This window comes from Neophocaena asiaeorientalis, unplaced genomic scaffold, assembly GCF_003031525.2.
Source record: "Neophocaena asiaeorientalis asiaeorientalis breed wild unplaced genomic scaffold, Neophocaena_asiaeorientalis_V1.1 scaffold251, whole genome shotgun sequence".
NCBI lineage: Eukaryota > Metazoa > Chordata > Mammalia > Artiodactyla > Phocoenidae > Neophocaena > Neophocaena asiaeorientalis.
The window spans coordinates 10,998,570-11,016,347 of NW_020173377.1; the positions used below are offsets into that span (position 1 = coordinate 10,998,570).

Genomic DNA, 17,778 nt, shown 5'->3' on the forward strand with positions numbered 1-17,778 from the left:
CTGCCCTGGCCTCTGCCGTTGCAGAGCACAGGCTCCGGACGCACAGGCCCAGCGGCCATGGCTCACGGGCCCAGCCGCTCCGCGGCACGTGGGATCTTCCCGGACCGGGGCACGAACCTGCGTCCCCTGCATCGGCAGGCGGACTCTCAACCACTGCACCACCAGGGAGGCCCACTCCATACTTGTTAGGTTGATTCATTTTATTTATATCATTTCAATAAATGGAAAAGTAGTAACTCTAGCATTAAAGTGAAGGTAACCTTATAAATTAATGCACCATCATTAAAAGGAAAATACTCAACCCTGTGTCCCCTGAAGATATCTTACACACCATGAGGATTACCTCATCTGGGGAGGTAGTGATGGATTAGGTAGGCGCTCTGTCTATGGAGTTAGATGGAACAAGGCTTGTCCCAGGTCTACTACTAACCACGCCATGTGACCTTGGATAAAATCCTTATCTTTGCTGAACCTCAGTTTTCACATCTTTAATATGGGTGTAATAATAGCACCTTCTTTGCCTAAATGAATGGATATACATAAAGCCTTTTATGCAGTGCCTAACATGTATTGTAGCAAGCCTTCATGAAAAGTCAGATATTCTAAATGAAACAGTGACTCCAAATGTGAAATTGGAAGAGGCCTCCACATTGAGGTGAAAAGTGACCTTCTGTGTTGTGAAGGATTTTTCTGAAACTGAGATTTTTCTGGGGTTTCTGTCCAGTCTGTCAACTCACTTGCTTTGATCCTCCTTCAGGTCTTTGGATTCTTGAACTTTATTCTCTGGGCTGGAAACATCTGGTTTGTTTTCAAGGAGACCGGCTGGCATTCCTCGAGCCAGAGATACCTTTCAGACCCAGTGGAGAGACACTCCAGTAGCTATAACCAAGGCGGGTACAACCAAGACACCTATGGATCAAGCAGTGGGTACAACCAGCAGGCGAGTTTGGGGCCATCCTCGGATGAGTTTGGCCAACAGTCCGGTGGCCCTGCTTCTTTTACCAATCAGATTTAACAGGGTAGTGTTGGCATTCTTCCAAAGACAGCCTCACCACCTTCCATGTCAGTGGCAGGAGAATTTTTTAAGAGTTTCAATCAGTTATTAATTCAGGGAGTGTTGAATGTAAATAAGAGATCTGTTAGTCCTCATTAAAGCAGAAAGGCCTGGGTCGTGATGAATGGTACTTAGAGATGAGATGACATGAGGAGATACATGATTCATCAAGATGGCTGATTGGAGAGTACCTTGTTATATACACAGATACTTTTATGGTCGTTTTGTATGCGTGTTGAGATAGTAGAAGCATTTTGTAGCTTAAAGTCTCTGGTATGTAATATGCATAAAGTAAATTAAACAGCACTGAGTTTTCTTACGATTTTTGGCGCGAAAAGCATTTTAGTGATTTTCTCTAATACTGTTTGGTGCATCACAATGTGCATGTATTATTAATTTTTAGTCGCAGACCCTGTAGAATTGTGAGTCTCTAAGTATTGCTTTCAAACAATTACTCTGTATTTTTTTTTATTTGATGAATCAGTGCTCATATGATTTAGTGCATGAATAAGCATTTTCTCACAAAATGAACATTTGAACTGTATTTATGAAAATTTTCCAGTTTGTACCACGTATTTGTTAAATGGACGTTTACAGAAATATATTCACTACTTTGTATACTTGCAAATTTGTCTCTCTGGCTTTATCCAGTTCTGAATGCATTGTAACTAAGATTTGGGGTTTTTGTTTTTCCCTGATTAGTATATATTCAGTGTTGTAGATGGAAATTGCCCAATATTTATGCTATTTAGTTAGCTAAATATTTACATTCTTGTAACTTTCTATGGTGTTTTGTGGCTTTTATTCTATGGACCATGAACAATGGGCCCAATAACTATGAGTGTGGATGGAGTTTTGTTTCCTTAGAATAATGGAGATGTAGGTATCAGACACCATAGTCAAGATAGTGTGCTAACATGTTAATTTATGAAGGATAGTCTGTGGAACCTACACTACCAGCTAAACTTTCAAATCCTGTTTATTTGTAAAGCTAATATGTCCTAGATCCAATTATTAAAAATTCTCAAGTCTCGGCTCAACTTACAAAGTCTGATTTGAATGTTACCCATAAGTTAAAAATGACTTCCTTTCTGTCATTAAATATTAAATATTTCTCATTAAATATTCCCCAGAATGTATTCATTATCAAGAAAATGTGAATCTTTGCCTGTTTGTCTTAACTCAATTGAAATGCCAGGGCCCAACAGTGAGAGCAAGCTGAGCATCTGTATTTCCAGATAAAAGTCGTTATCAATGTATAAACTCATTGTGTGATCTGTGATGTTGGAAATATTTTAGGCCAAAACAGCTGTGTTTTAGATGGTATGTATAAACCATTTCTGGATCCTGTTGGATAAATCTGTATCGTGATATCTCTTTGACCTTAATAAAGTTATTGCATACCGTGCTGGCTGGATAATGGAGAGTTACAGCAATAGAACCTGGTGAGCTTGAACAATGAGAGAACAAAGGATGAGTGCACAGTCTTCCCAGTCTCTCACCCTGACCTTGCTTTATGAGCCCAGGGCTGTTCATTGATTGATTCCGTCATTCCAGGACCTCCTGTATACCCACTGCTCTGCCAGGCACTGGGGATACAATAGCGAAAGCAGAAACACGCCCCACCTCAGGAGGCTTACATTCTATTGAGGAGACAGACAGTAAAATAATCATACCCCAGTTACACTGTGCGCAACAAAGACACAGGATTCTATGAGAATGCTTATCAGGGGGACTCGAGCTGCTTAGGGGAAAGTCAAGGAGCTTGAATCTGCCTCAAGACAGCGCACAATTTCACAAGGACATGGTGGAAGGGAGAGTATCCCAGGCAGAGAGTAGGCTTGCAAAGCTCTCAGATGGCAGGAGACAGGACGGATATGTAGCACATAATGTGTGAGGGGGGCTTTGAGAGAGGTGTCGCTGCTTATTGGAGCGGGGGGTGGGGGGTGTCCCGCTTGGGCACCACGGTCAAGAATTCTGTCTTTATCCTAAAGAAGCTAAGGGAAAGCACTGAAGGATTTAAGCAGAGGAGGGACGTGATGAGATCAGCATTTTGACAAGATCTTGGTGGGTGCGGGATAGAGTGGAGGACATCCTGGCCTTTGACCTAACACCCATTAGGCAATGGGCTGGGAGTGGGAGAAGGAGAACAGGCATGAGTTCTCCGCACATCGATCTCTGATTTCTCGGCATAGTGGCTGGATTGGACTGCTTTCTTCAGCACTGTCCAGGGCACAGAGTGGCCTCTGAATTTTTTTTTTTTTTTTTTTTTTTTTTTTTTTTTTTACAACCCGCGTCCCCTGCATCGGCAGGCGGACTCTCAACCACTGCGCCACCAGGGAAGCCCTGGCCTCTGATTCTTATGCTGTCATGAATTCTCCAAAGTGGAGAAATGCTCAGAATCACCAGTTCTTTTTACCAACCTTAACAGTCCCATAATACATCGGGGCTCTGTCATGGAAAGCACTATCCACCCAGGTCCAGATAAAGACATGCTTCCAGAGTCCACTGCAGATTTGCAGTAAAACGCTGCTGTAGTCCAACGGGGATTTCGTTAAGCTGGTTTTATTCCTTCTGGTTCCAAGAAAAGAACAGTAGATCTGGCCTTTTGAAAAGGAGAGTAATCAGTGTGGTAGGAGACCTTGGGTCTATGTTTCCAGTAGACCTCATTTGGCATCGAAGCCTCCCTGCTCACTAGCTGTATTTCAGGATGTGACTTCACCTCCTGAGCCTTCGTTTCCTCGGAGGAGGTAAAGCATCCAAATAAAACGAGTGGGCTCTGAGATCCCGCCGCCTGGGTTAGAATCCCTGTGCTGCCATCTACTTGCCTGTCCTTTGTCTTCCTCCGTGCCTTCTCCAAAGCCCAGGGACTTCTCTGGAGCCACAACCTGAAGGCAGGTGCACCCTGGAACGCAGGGGAGTTTACACCCTAGGGACCACCTTCAGTCACTGGGGATCGTGGGCAGGTCAGTAAATGCCTTTGCAAGATGCTAAACTCATTCATTCAGTTCCCCTGTCTCTACAGTGAAGATAAGCTCTGCCTCACAGGGTTGGTATCAGGATGAAAAAGGTAAGCCGTGTAAAGACATCATAGCAGCCTCTGGCATACAGCGAGCACATTCTCAGTCCGGGTTCTAGGTAATTCTAGGATGCAGGACTGACAAGGCGGGAGAGTGAGACAGGAAAGGAGGAAAATCCATCCGTTAAAAGAGCACATTAGTTGTTGCTGGTAAGACCAATAGGAGCTCAGTTCCGTCAGGATCTCTGACTAGTGTTCAGAGTGGCTCCAGCAATTCTCAAGCAAGGGACAAGAGTGGGAATATTTATCTCCCAACCTCCATCCCCTCAACTGGTTGAGAGTTGTCCAAAGGGTTGATAACTTTCCCACATTTCCAGGTTGCACTTGCCTATAGACTGAGCAGGCTTTTGTGACCTTGAGTCCTAACAACTATTAGGCAGCATGCTGGCTGTGGGAGGAGGGGAACTGACACGAGTGCTATCACCGCCCTCCCCTTCCCCATTTACCCCATTCCCGGGGACAGTAGCCTTGAGGAAGGATGAGGCGGGAGCCACAGAAGGTGCAGGTCACTGTCAACGTGAGCAGGAACTACCCCTCACAACTGTGGCTGAAGTTAGAGACTGGCCAAGAGAAAACAGCACAGAGCATCAAAATCACCTACTACAGTGATCAGTGATGGATGAATGTTACTATTATTGCTTAGAATGTAAGATGGGAACGCAGATAATCCTGCTTCATAGGGTGATGACAAGAACCGACCTGGTGGTGTGCGGGAAAGGTTGATGACCTGTACAGCACTCTACAAATACTAGTTGTCTATTGAATGTCTACTCCACACTTACATAAGCCTGAGATTTTATAAGTCAAAGACTTCTAATCATAGTGAGGTGAGCAAAATACAGCTCCTGGCATCTTGGAGCTCACACTCAAGATTGAAAGGCTCAAATAATGGACAAGTAATGCCAGGAAAAATACTAGAACTTGTCCCTTTCCTAAGTGATTTTTTTTTCCCATTAACTCCCAGTCTACCCAGCATATAAATAAGACTTTAATTTCAATATGCCATGTGATTTTTATCTGGCTGTCCAAAGATAAGAATTTTTAATAACAACTATCAAGGAACAACTAACATTTATTGAGCACATACATTGTGCCAGACACTGAGCTAAGCATTTTGCATTTAACCACAACAGCACTATGAGATAGATGCTAGCAGTACTCCCATGTATCAGGTTAGAAAACCAAAGGTCAGGGAAGTTAGATAACAACAAAATCCTTGTGAGTACCTTCACTAATAAAAATCATTCTTAATTGCTACTATCTACTGAGCATCTAGTCTACACAGAGAACAATGCCACACGCTTTATCTCCACTTTCCTATTTAATGCAAGATCAAGTACTATTTTTATACCAGTTGAGCAGATGAGAAAACTGAGATTCATAAAGGTCAAGTAACCTCTTAGCTCAAGATGACTGAGGTGGAAGTGGGAAGACGCCAAATTCAAATCCAGGTCTCCGCGTCCAAAACAACTTGCTCTAAACCTTGTTAAACCACAACAGTGCACCCCCCACTGTTCTCCTACATTTTAAGCCAGATGTGCTTTGTCCAACTGGGGTACATTCAACGATAACCCAGACCATCAAGTGCTTCATTTGACCTTCCATAGGGATGCTGAGTCCCTCATAGATATAAGGATAGATTTTGTCAGAATCATTTGCCAACGTGAATAAAATCAAACTCGATTCACTAAGTTCATTAAGTCATTGAGAGTGTGAAAGGTCCAGCTGAATGAAGAATTATTTCTTAACCTGCTTGACTTGGAGTCTGAGGCTTTGCTGGGTTTTCGGGCTCAGCTAAATTCTCCTCAGAGCCTGTTGGCAGCAAGTGCTTCCAAGAACGGCCCTGGCTCCTCCAGTCCTCTCTGGGCCTCCATGAATAATGGACATTGGACATTAAAAGGCCAAGATGAGAACAGAAGAAGGCTTCCTGGAACTCCTGTGTTTCTATGGGAAATATTTTAAGTCCAGTTGAGTATTTTCCTTAAAGGGGCAGGCCCCCTGGTTATCAAACAAAACACTTGAAGGAGGTTGTAATAAGTCTAATAGGTTTCCTGGTGGCTGAAAAAGGATTTGCCTTTGAGCCTCTGCTATTTTATTTATATTTTCATTACCTGACCTCTTGGAGCTTAAGAGAATCTAACTGGCTTGTGCTGTGAACTTAGACTCACTGGCTCATATGAACTTCAAGTCATCTCCCTACTTACTAGAAACAATCTCATGTGACGTTACTTGCTTTCATGCCACTTTGGTGAGCGAGAGAAAAGCAAAATACAAACTCAGTAGTTTTCCTTACTTCCAGTATTTTCCCTTCTTGCCTGTGAATTGACATTTCTCCTGATATCATCTCCCCTGGTCTCTTCAGACCTTCAGGTTTCTTCTGATTGATCTCCACTATCATGTTCCTTCTAGAATGTGATACATTTCATAGCCTACACGTTGCCCTGAGCGTTGCTGTCCTTTTCTACAAGTGCATTGTTAATCTCGCTCTCTGAAAGCTCCTAGACCTTCTGTGAAAATTTCACAGTGAGAAATGACATACATTTCCACAGAACTTCGCAACATGGCGCCACACACACTCAGGAGGAACACGTTTTTAAGCACAGTCTCCTCAGAGGAGACCTGAGGTCCAGATCTGTATTCTAGGAGCTTAGAGCTGGGTCACATCTTTAGGCATTGGTAGATGTTGTCATTAGCTTTTTCAGCGTTAATTGATCGTGTAAATTCCTACCAGCAGTGGGTAAGCCTCAGCTTGTAGTCAGATAGACATGGATTCCTATCTTGGTTCCATCATTGAAACCAGGCTGTGTGATCCTGGGAAAGTGCCCCAAAGTCTCTGAGCCTCAGACTCTCATCCATACAATGGGAGATAAAGATATCAACCTGTTTGTTTTCTCTGACTGCTGAAACAAATTACCACAAACTTAGTAGCTTAAACAACACGAATGTATTATCATACTATTCTGTAGGAGAAACCCAACAGAAGTCTCACTGGGCTAAAATCCAGGGGTGGGCTGGACTCTGTTCCCTTCCGGAGGCTCTAAGGGACAACGCATTTCCTTGTCTCTTCCATCTTTTAGAAGCCGTTGCTGACGACCCTCTTTCTCCATCTTCAGAGCCAGCGAGAGCAGGTCAAGTTCTTTGCGTGTTGCATCACTCTGACCTCCTCTTGGCCTCTCTTCCACTTTTAAGGAAGTCTGTGATTACATTGGACCAACCTGGATAATCCAGGATAATCGCCTGATTTTAAGGTCAACTGACTAGCAAACTTGATTCCATCAGCAACCGTAGTTCCCTTTGCCACAGAACCTAACATATCCATAGATTCCAGGGATTAGAATGTGGGCATCTTGGGGGCGGGAAGGGGAGCATTATTCTACCTGCCACACTATCCCACCAGTAAAGGGTAAAATGATACCACGTAAGCAAATTTCATAGCAGATTCACCTCGTCAGAGTGCTCAGTAGCTGATAACGGTGATTAAAACTGATAATTGTTCCAATCAGTAGCATTACCTTTTCTGTGAGAAAATGACCCAGCCTGTAGCATTAATGTAGGGCAACTGACGGCTTTTCAGTGCTCCGGTATTGAGAGACCAACTTTGACAGCGTTCCCATCCGGTAGCCAATGTTTATCGCATTCCCTGCTAAGGTGCTGGAGTAGATTAAAAGGCATTGTTTACACATGCAATCCTTGAGGTACTAAACATTCCTTCAGCCCAGCTCACGGCTGGAGAAACAGCTGGGTAAATACAATGCTTGCCTCAATGTACTTACAGCCCAGTGGGAGAGATTACATACAGACCTGAAATTACATTATGTATTCATTTGTTTACTTGTGCCTTAGATCTCTCCCGCTCCCATATAAACTCCACTAAGGGCTGGGACTTTATTTACTAGACTGGACACACGTGTGTCCTCAACACCTGGAACAGTACCTAGACTATACTAGGTACTCAGTAAATATTTGTTGAACAACTATAATGTGATACATTAGAATATGCAAACTTAGAGGTGATATAACAGATTGACTCTCCAGAGAGGAAGAAGAATCTTAATGCTCCTTTGAAGTTTCCAGCATGTTTACAGATAGCTCACAGCGGGGCCCGCAACTCTTGGCCCTCATGACTCACCGACTCACATTCCCCTGTTTGCAAACTACACCACCCCCAGATCGCAAGCCAGGAATGACCTGAAGCCCATAGGTTAAGGACTATCCATGGCATCGTTCCTGTCCCTCTGTACCACTCACCCCCCAATAAGCAGCAAGTAAGCAAACTGCAGATATTGATAAGCCATGGAGGAGATGAAAAAGAGCGATGGAATAAAGGATTCCTGGAGGGGTGAGATGTTTATATGGAAGCTACAGGCAATCACAAAAGGACCATCAAAGCACAAGGGTCATCTCTCCATGGTACAGGCACTCTTAAAAATTAAATACATTTTGAATGTGTTCCAGTACATAGAGCCCTAAACTCAAAGTTACACAAAACAAATCTTACCTTTACCACACGAGACACTCTGTTTTCCACTAAATTCAATGTCATCCCACTCCATGGTACTTCGTTTGTTTTTTAATGCTGTTCTTCGCTCACTTGACTCACGTGCACTAAAGGGTCCCTAATGGTTCAGCCAGGTCATTAGAGTCTCCATGACACACACAGTTTTGACACCAGATCAGAGGTGTGGTTTAGTGCAAAAGAGCAAAGCTTAGAACGTAGAAGAAGATGTTTATCCTGGTACTAAGCAGTTCTCTTTGCCACGACTCCTTTTCTTCCCCCACATATACTGTTGCATCCAGCAGAGGCTTCAGTTGTTGGGAAACAAAGAATAAATGGGGAGGTTGCTTTGTTGTCATGAGGGGATTTCTGGGGTCCAGGAGAGACTAAGGCAGGGCTAGGTACATTGTAACAAGGGGTTAAAGAACTCACTAAAAATCATTTCTTTTTTCCCAATTTGGAGTTGTGTGGGGAACACAGAATCCTGAAAGCCTGTTGTGTGGGAAAGGGAAGGAGAGGCTGTCAACTGAACCACTGAAGTTGGGCAAACAAACCCTCCCCCGAGTTGTAAAAAGTAGCAGCCCTCCTCCAACCAAGGGCTTCCCAGGACCTCAGAGGTCTCATTAGCGCTCCGGAAGCACCGCCAGCCCAGGACAAAGGTGGGGCTCAGCGGGCGCTCCCTTGGGGGGCCTCTCCCTCCTTCACTACGTGATTACTTCTTTTGGCAACTCAGAGACCTTTATTTTCTCTTTTTTTTTTTTTTTTTTTTTGTGGAAAATAATATAATCAGAGGTCCTCCCCTTCTGAGCCTCCCAGACTGCACCCCCAGAAGCAACCATTGTTCTCAATTTCTTATGGATCCTTCCAGAGATGGTCCATGAAGATGTAAGTACACATATAATCCATTAATTCTCAACGGGGCAGTATTGCCCCCAAAGGGGTGAAACTTTTTTCCATGAGGGCAGAAATATCTTACTGTTTATGTATAAAGTGCAGATAATACGGTACATAAACAGATCTAATATCTGTGATATTAAATTGTCACTTGGAGGGGCATTAGGAAAAAATATCTTAAAAGGTTCCTTACAGAAGATGTTATGAAAAATAGGTTAAGAAATGCTGGTATAATTCCCCTTTCTTGTGTACATGAGAGGCAGTATGCTGCCCTGGTGTGTCCTGTTCTAGAAGACAGCCTGTCTTGGTCTTGGGTTTCAAATTGTAGTTTGAATCCTGACTCCAACACATATTAGTTGTGGGAAGCTGACCAAGTTTCTTAATGTGCCCTGCTTTGGTTTCCTCATCTGTAAAATAGGGGTAATAGTAGTCGTAACTACCTACCTCATAGGGTAACTGTGAATATGAATGAGTTAATGCATGTAAAGCACTTAGAATAGTGTCTGGCACATGGTCGTTACTCTGTAGATGCTTGCCAAACCGGGATTTTTCCACTTAATAGTATATCTTAGAGGTTGCTCCATATTCCTTTTAATGGCTGCATAATATTCCCTTGTGTGGACATACCATGATTTATCCAGACCAGGAGTGAGCAGATGATAGCCCACAGCCAAATGCAGTCAACCCCCTGTTTTGGTAAGTCACGTTTTATGGGAACACAGCCATGGCCATTCGTTTGTACATTGTCTATGGCTGCTTTCACACTATGACAGAGACCTTGTGACCCACAAAGCCTAAAACGTTTACTGTCTGGCCCTTTACAGAAAAAGTGTGCCAAGCCCTGGTTTATTCTCTACCAAATCAATTCCCTACTATTAGATCAATCTTCTGCTACATCAAGTATCACAGCAACTGATATTCTTGAACACATATCTTTGAGCACATTTGCAAGAATATCTAAAAGATAAATTTATGGGAGTGGGTTTCTTGGGCCAAAAGATATGTATATTCTTAATCTTCATAGATATTTCCAATTCCTTCCCTATAATTGATATAACCTCCCTAGAGGTTACATCATTTATACTCCCACCAGCAATGTACAGGCATACCTTTTTTTTTTTTTAACAGATAATGATAACTACAAGAGGTAAATATTTTTTTAACATCTTTATTGGAGTATAATTGCTTTACCATGGTGTGTTAGTTTCTACTTTATAACAAAGTGAATCAGTTATACATATACATATGTTCCCATATCTCTTCCCTCTTGCGTCTCCCTCCCTCCCACCCTCCCTATAGACATACACACTTACAAAAAGAGGAAGAGGGAAAAAAATCAAAAATCTTGCTCTCAAAGTCCACCTCCTTAATTTGGGATGATTCGTTGAGAAACAAAGAGGGAAGAAAAAGTCTCTTGCCTCTTCGGCAGGTCCAGGCTTTTCCCCGGACTCCCTCCCGGCTAGCTGTGACGCACTAACCCCTTCAGGCTGTGTGCACGCCGCCAACCCCAGTCCTCTCCCTGCGCTCCGACCGAAACCCGAGCCTCAACTCCCTGCCCCGCCCGCCGCGGCGGGTGAGGAGACAAGCCTCTTGAGCTGGTGAGTGTTGGTCGGCCCTGATTCTCTGTGCGGGAATCTCTCCGCTTTGCCCTCCGCACCCCTGTTGCTGTGCTCTCCTCCGCGGCTCCGAAGCTTTCCCCCTCCGCCACCCGCAGTCTCCGCCCGCGAAGGGGCTTGAGTGTGTGGAAACTTTTCCTCCTTCACAGCTCCCTCCCACTGGTGCAGGTCCCATCCCTATTCTTTGGTCTTTGTTCATTTTTCTTTTGCCCTACCCAGGTACGTGGGGGGTTTCTTGCCTTTTGAGAGGTCTGAGGTCTTCTGCCAGCCTTCAGTAGGTGTTCTGTAGGAGTTGTTCCACGTGTAGATGTATTTCTGGTGTATCTGTGGGGAGGAAGGTGATCTCCGCGTCTTACTCTTCCGCCATCTTCCCGGAAGCTCCCAGGCATACATTTTTACCTCTCCCTAGCCAAATGAGGATGTTATCTCATTTTCAGTTTTTGTCAGTCTCATAGGTAAAAGAAAACTGTTATAACCTTGTTGTTTATATATTTATTTTGTGATGAGGCTGTTTTTCTTAATGAATACCTTCCTTTAAGAGAAAACAACTCCAACAGTAGCTGGCAGATACTGTGTCCAAGAGTTTTATCTTTGCAACAATTCATGTGAGCTAGGTAGCATTATCCCTATTTTACAGATGAGGAAACTGAGGCACAAAGAAGTCAAGATCAGACACATGGGAGTACTGTAGTTAAAAAAAAAAACTGACCTTGGAATCAGACTACCTGGGTTTCACCCACATCTCCACCACAACTATTAGCTGTGTGACCTTGGGCAAGTAGTTTAACCCCTCTCTGCTTCAGTTTCCTTTTTCTTTTTTAATGAGAGTAACAGTAGTACTCACCTTATAGTGTGATGTCAGGAAATAAACTAGAACTTTCATGCTCTTGGTTTTAAGTGGTGAAGCCACGATTCAAATCCAGATCTCTGTGATCTGGAGTAGAAGCTCTTAAACACTTAAGCTATTTCTTTTAGTGACAGTGTATGATTACTAAACATTTTATATTCACTGAATTTATAGCTAGGCCTTTTCTCATGCTTAGAGGCCTTTAGGAAAAGCACCAACTCCATCCATTGCTGAAAACATACAAACCTGAGCATGTCTCGACTTGCTTAGTCCCAACTGTTTGGAAATTCTGGAACATGAAACCGTTCAGGGAAGGGACTGCCAAGGAAACATGAAAGCTATTAAATCGTTCAGGTGTTTCAGATCATTCCCATCTGAAATAGCACAGACAATACAGAATTAGCTTTTAGAAAGACACAGATAAGAGAGATGTTTTGAATGTTTTTTATCTACACATAACTATGCAGCCTCAGTTCATTTTTTGAGTGGAGCTGACTCTCCTCACAAAACAGCCTCTCAGCCAATTAAACAATCAATCGATTCATGTTTATTGAGTACCCGTATGCTAAGTACTGTGTGCTTAATACCCAAAATACAGCAGTAAACAAAGTTGACACATTCTCTATCGACACAGGATTTAAAATCTAGTGCAGTGCTGTCCAATAACAATTTCTACAGTGATAAAGACGTTCAACTTCTGTACTGTCCAATATGGTAACCTCTAGCCACACGTGGCTATTAATCACTTAAAATATGACGAAGGAACTGAATTTTTACTTTCAATTAACTTTATTGCGTTTAGATAGCCCTAAGCCCTTGACACAGTGCCTGGTACACAATTGGCACCCAACCTGTGTTGGTTAATGAACGTCAAATGATGAATGACTCTGTAAATGGATGGATTGATGAATGGATGGACATATATATATAAAGCAAGAATCTCTTCTAACTCATGCAACTATAAAGAAATGATTCCCAAGTGTGTTCCTTCCAAAAGTAACACTTGTTCTAAATTAGATATTTGAAAAGAGGTGATCTCAGAGCGTACGAATAGATAAGAATTCTTGCTGATAAGTGGTGTCAGTGATAGGCGGAGGTAACTGAGGTATCAGCTCATTTTTATTTAGGTGTTATTTTTAGGTATATTCTGTGCTCTGTGAATCCTACAAAGGGCTGAGCAACTTAAAATTGCTAGTGGGATTTGCTCAAGCAGACATGCTGTGTAACAGTTTATCACCATGACAGGCGCTAAGGCATTCAAGGCAACTTGCTGACGCCCCACTTCCCAGAGTCAGAGCTCAGGAGGAAATATACTGTGTTAGGGAAATTAGAACCCTCCAAATAGATTCTTCAGTGTATTAATATCTCTGCTGGGCTCAACATTGGCCATTTCTGTTTACAACTTGCTTTATTTGTATCCGTCCAATTTCAAACATACCACTAGGAAGACATATTGCCAGCTGTTTCAAGTTTTAAAAGGACAGTTTGATCAACACCATCTATTTAAACCCCATATACACACTATGGTGAGAAGGTGGTCCAAAATAGAGTAAAACAAAAGTGCTAAAGGAAAAGAGATCTTGCGAGTATTCTGGGAATGCAAGTCTCTCCAGGTTAAATCACATTCCCTTCAGCACAGAAGCACCAGTGGAGATTTATATCATACTGTATTTTACTTCTTCAGTGCAGATTACTCTCAAACTCTAACACCAGCCTAGAAAAAAGCTCCTGTGGGTTTGAAAATTCATGTGCCGGAGACATAAACTGAGAAAAAGAAAGGCCTGAATGAAGGCTGAGCCCTGTAATTTCCTGGGGCAGGTCATGAGTAGATAAGTAAGCTATCATATATAGAATGGATAAGCAACAAGGTCCTACTGTATAACACAGGTAACTATATTCAGTATCCCATGATAAACCATAATGGAAAAGAATATGAAAAAAAAGAATGTATATATTTGTGTAACAATCGCTTTGCTGTACAGCAGAAACTAACACAACAATGTAAATCAACCATACTTCAATATAAAAAAAAAATGAGTAAAGGAAACAGGAGAGGGGACGGCCAAGATCCCCACCAGGACAATAGCAAAGGCTCAAAACACTCCCAGTTATTGAGCTGAGCAGTGCCATGACTTCTCCTGCTCTCGGAAACACAGAAAGTGGCTTATTAGAAATCAGGCAGCAGGCACACAGCCTCTGAAAGGTCCACAAGGGAGAGAGAGGGGAAAACATCACTCTATCATGTCTCCCCTGGATCCTTGGTTTTATAGTTCGGGATTTATGTCCTCATTTATTCTCTGTCTGGTCCCCTAAAGGACGTAAGACAATTGCGATTCTGTATGAGAACCGTGCACGGGATTTTTTGAGGGGAAAAAAAAAAAAAAAAATTCAGACTTTCTAACTAATTCAGATGAAGGTGGTTATAAGGAGAAAGAAAAAAACTGGAGAAATGAGCCACAGTAATAGCAAGGAAATTTTTACTCTATGCCCTTTATATGTTTGGTTTAAAGCCTGAAAATGTGGTATTTATTCAAAAAATAAATTAAAAGTTTGAATGTATATCATTAAACACTCTCAGATGACTTTGAAAGCAAGCCTTTTCCCCGCCTAAGCTACCATCTCAGGAAAATACAAGCAAGCATTTCATCGTCAGGATGAACAATTCCTTCAGTCTCTCGAACGTCAAACCTCTTTAAGCATATTTTCTGGAGCTGAGCATTTTCGTCTGATTCCTTCTCCCTGTGGGCATTAAAATCCTAAATTAAGAACCCAAGGATTAACCAAAGAAATTAGAGACCCTCTTCGTGAGTGGGGGATTCCCGACAATCACAAAGCTTAAAATCTTTTAAATTATCTCTGTTAATTGACAGAATAATAAGCATCGATTCTACATACATGTGTGTTGGCCGCATCACAGAAATTACCCAGCATGTTTTATTCACGCAGGGGCCGCAGGCTGCTCCAGTGACCAGTAGAAGCAGTTTCTCCCTCCCAAGCAAGCGTCAGAAAGGTCTGCTAAATGACAGTCACCAGTGGAAAATGAAAGGCTCTAGCTTTTTCTCCCATTACATTGTAAGATAATTAAAGCCCAGACCAATAAAACATCGAGCATTCTTATTCAGAAATCCAATTTTCACTACATCAGGGCAGGTAGTTAAATGCTTTAAGCCATCTGCTGGCAACCTCACCAGCCCGGCCCATAGCAAAGCCACGTTTTTGTTTTTGTTTTGTTTTTTTCATGTGGTTTTGCCAACAATGACCAACCAAAGAGAGGAGAAGAGTCTGACAAGGGAGCCCCTTGCATTGTTGACGAGCTTGGGGCCCCAGTGCCTGCTGGCTTGTGGATAACAAATGCAAAATAACTTTTTGATTAAAAACAGACGGACGAAAAAGGTATCGCGTAACATATGTAACGTGTGAGGGTCAAATTCTGCTACGTACTAACTGTATTTTCAGAAAGCCTGAATCTCTACCCTTCTGTGGGAGTGTGCTGGCCGTCACCATAGGGGTTTAATAGCAGGGTCCCATTATAAAGACACGATCATCCCAATGCCGACCATTAGGGCATCACAACAGCACAGGCATACAGAAATAGGTTAACAAAATGTAGATACCAAAGTTATTAGAGAGGCTAAATAAATAAATAAGGACCCAGCTACACAGTATGTGGAGGCAACTGGGACACTGACCGGGATGCATGGAGTTCCATAAAGGCGGTTACCGTTATTGGCAAAGAAGCATCGTGAGTGAGGGTATATAAGCTGTAGGTATCAGGTCCGAAAACAGGCTCTTGGGCAAGTTACTTAAGCTCTCTGAGCTTGTTCGTTATTACACTGTAAGTATTTAAATAAGCTAATGTTTCTAAAGTTACACAGGGACTTCCATTTCTGGGAAGATGGAGTAGACATATTTTCCCTAATCCTCCTAGTAAGTACAACTAAAAACCCTGGCCATTATACGTAAAACAAACACAAGTGTAAAAAGGTGGAGGAGAGAAGACAGACTTAAGGGACTCCAGGATTCAAACCACAAGGCACTGGATTCCCTGGGGTTTCTTTTTGCAACATATATCCCAGGCCGCCCCGCGGCATGTGGGATCCTCCCGGACCGAGGCACGAACCCACGTCCCCTGCATCGGCAGGCGGACTGTCAACCACTGCACCACCAGGGAAGCCCCAAACATTTTTTTAATGTTTTTTCCAGATGCTTTGACACTGTGTGTAAATAGTCTAAATGTTCCATGATATTGTGAAATTCAGGTATAGGGGAAAATGATATATTATCACCTGAACTGTCTGTAGATACTGCTATGCCTTTTTTTTTTTTTTTTTTTGGCTGCATTGGGTCTTCGTTGCTGCGCGCGGGCTTTCTCTAGTTGCGGCGAGCGGGGGCTACTCTTCCTTATGGTGCACGGGGTTCTCACTGCGGTGGCTTCTCTTGTTGTGGAGCACGGGCTCTAGGCGTGCAGGCTTCAGTAGTTGTGGCACGCAGGTTCAGTAGTTGTGGCTCACAGGCTCTAGAACACAGGCTCAGTAGTTGTGGTGCACGGGCTCAGTAGTTGTGGCACACGGGCTTAGTTGCTCCACGGCATGTGGGATCTTCCCGGGCCAGGGCTCGAACCCGTGTCCCCTGCCTTGGCAGGCAGATTCTTAACCACTGCGCCACCAGGGAAGCCCTGCTACGCCTTTTTGATCCTAAGTTTGATTCAGTCTTGAGAAGGTTATGAATAAACCTGATTCCCAGTATTTTGCTTCCATCAGCACCATCGTCATCACCATCATCACCATGCTTCTTGCCCATTTGTTTACCCCACCCTCCTATTCCAGTCTCTGCCCCAAGAGGTTGATTTCTCAGACTCCACCTCCCAGGCCTCCTTCCTGCTGGTTCCCTGATTGGTTTGGTCAACGGGAGGCACAGGCTGGAGATCAGAGCCTGGGGTATCTCTTCCCCACTCCCTCCCTGATTTGCCTCATTTGTAGCCGCGGCTGTCTCCCTTCATCCACGACTTCTGTCAAGTGGCCCCTGCTCCAAGAATCCTGCCCTCTCTGGGCTCCATCATCTGATTTCCTCTCCTTGCTCCTTCAGGACATGAGTGATAAGTCTCCCATCGCTTCTAGTCTCTGGGTGCCTCGACATCCATGTTTATTTTCCTAACCGTGACCGCTGAGTGATCCCTTCATGGGTGTCTCTGATGCCATCCGAGTTAGAGTCTGTGTCCTGCCAGGATCCTGATGACACGTCACCTCTACTGTCATCTTCTCCGTGTCTATTATTGATTGCTCCCTGTGTATCAGACACTGTGCTTTCCATGAGAAACATATTTCCATGAGGAAAGTATTGTTTTATAAATGAGAAAGTAGACTTAGCCATTTTAAAGATCTTATCCCAGGTAACACAGATAGTAAATGGCAGAGTCAGAATTCAAACTACTCCAGAGCCTCTTTTTAACCACTGCCAACAGTTCTGCAACATAGTCCATGTCAGAATCATCTGGCGTGTTTCTTACAAATCCAGATTCTCAGAAACCTACTCAGAGCTCTCCGCTGAGGAAACCAGCTGTTGGTTTTAACGTGGGCAGTGAAGCTGGCTTAGTGTCATCACCTGCTCCGAAGGAGCTAATTGCATAGGTTAACTGACAACCGATGGGGCAGGCTGGCATTAAAACTCTGACCGGTACGGGCAACAGTAATTAGTGAGATCAATCAAACTCTCTCTCACTCCCGTATTCAAATGAAAAATGCTAAGGAAATTAGTCGGGAGGTAGAGGGAGGACAGAAAAGAAAACCATAAAGA

The 17,778-nt window shown here is 43.3% G+C and overlaps 1 protein-coding gene across 2 annotated transcripts in view; it reads left to right on the forward strand.

Moving 5' to 3' along the window:
• The window catches only part of SYNPR (synaptoporin), a 292,879-nt gene extending 290,421 nt beyond the window's left edge, over positions 1-2,458 (forward strand). Inside the window, exon 6 of one of the 2 annotated variants that reach the window (XM_024746440.1) lies at positions 758-1,015. In XM_024746440.1, the coding sequence (XP_024602208.1) occupies positions 758-1,015 (258 nt within the window). Of the gene's footprint in view, positions 1-757 lie in introns of both variants that reach the window. The other variant, XM_024746441.1, reaches the window with a different exon arrangement.
• The last annotated feature ends 15,320 nt before the right edge of the window (positions 2,459-17,778 follow it).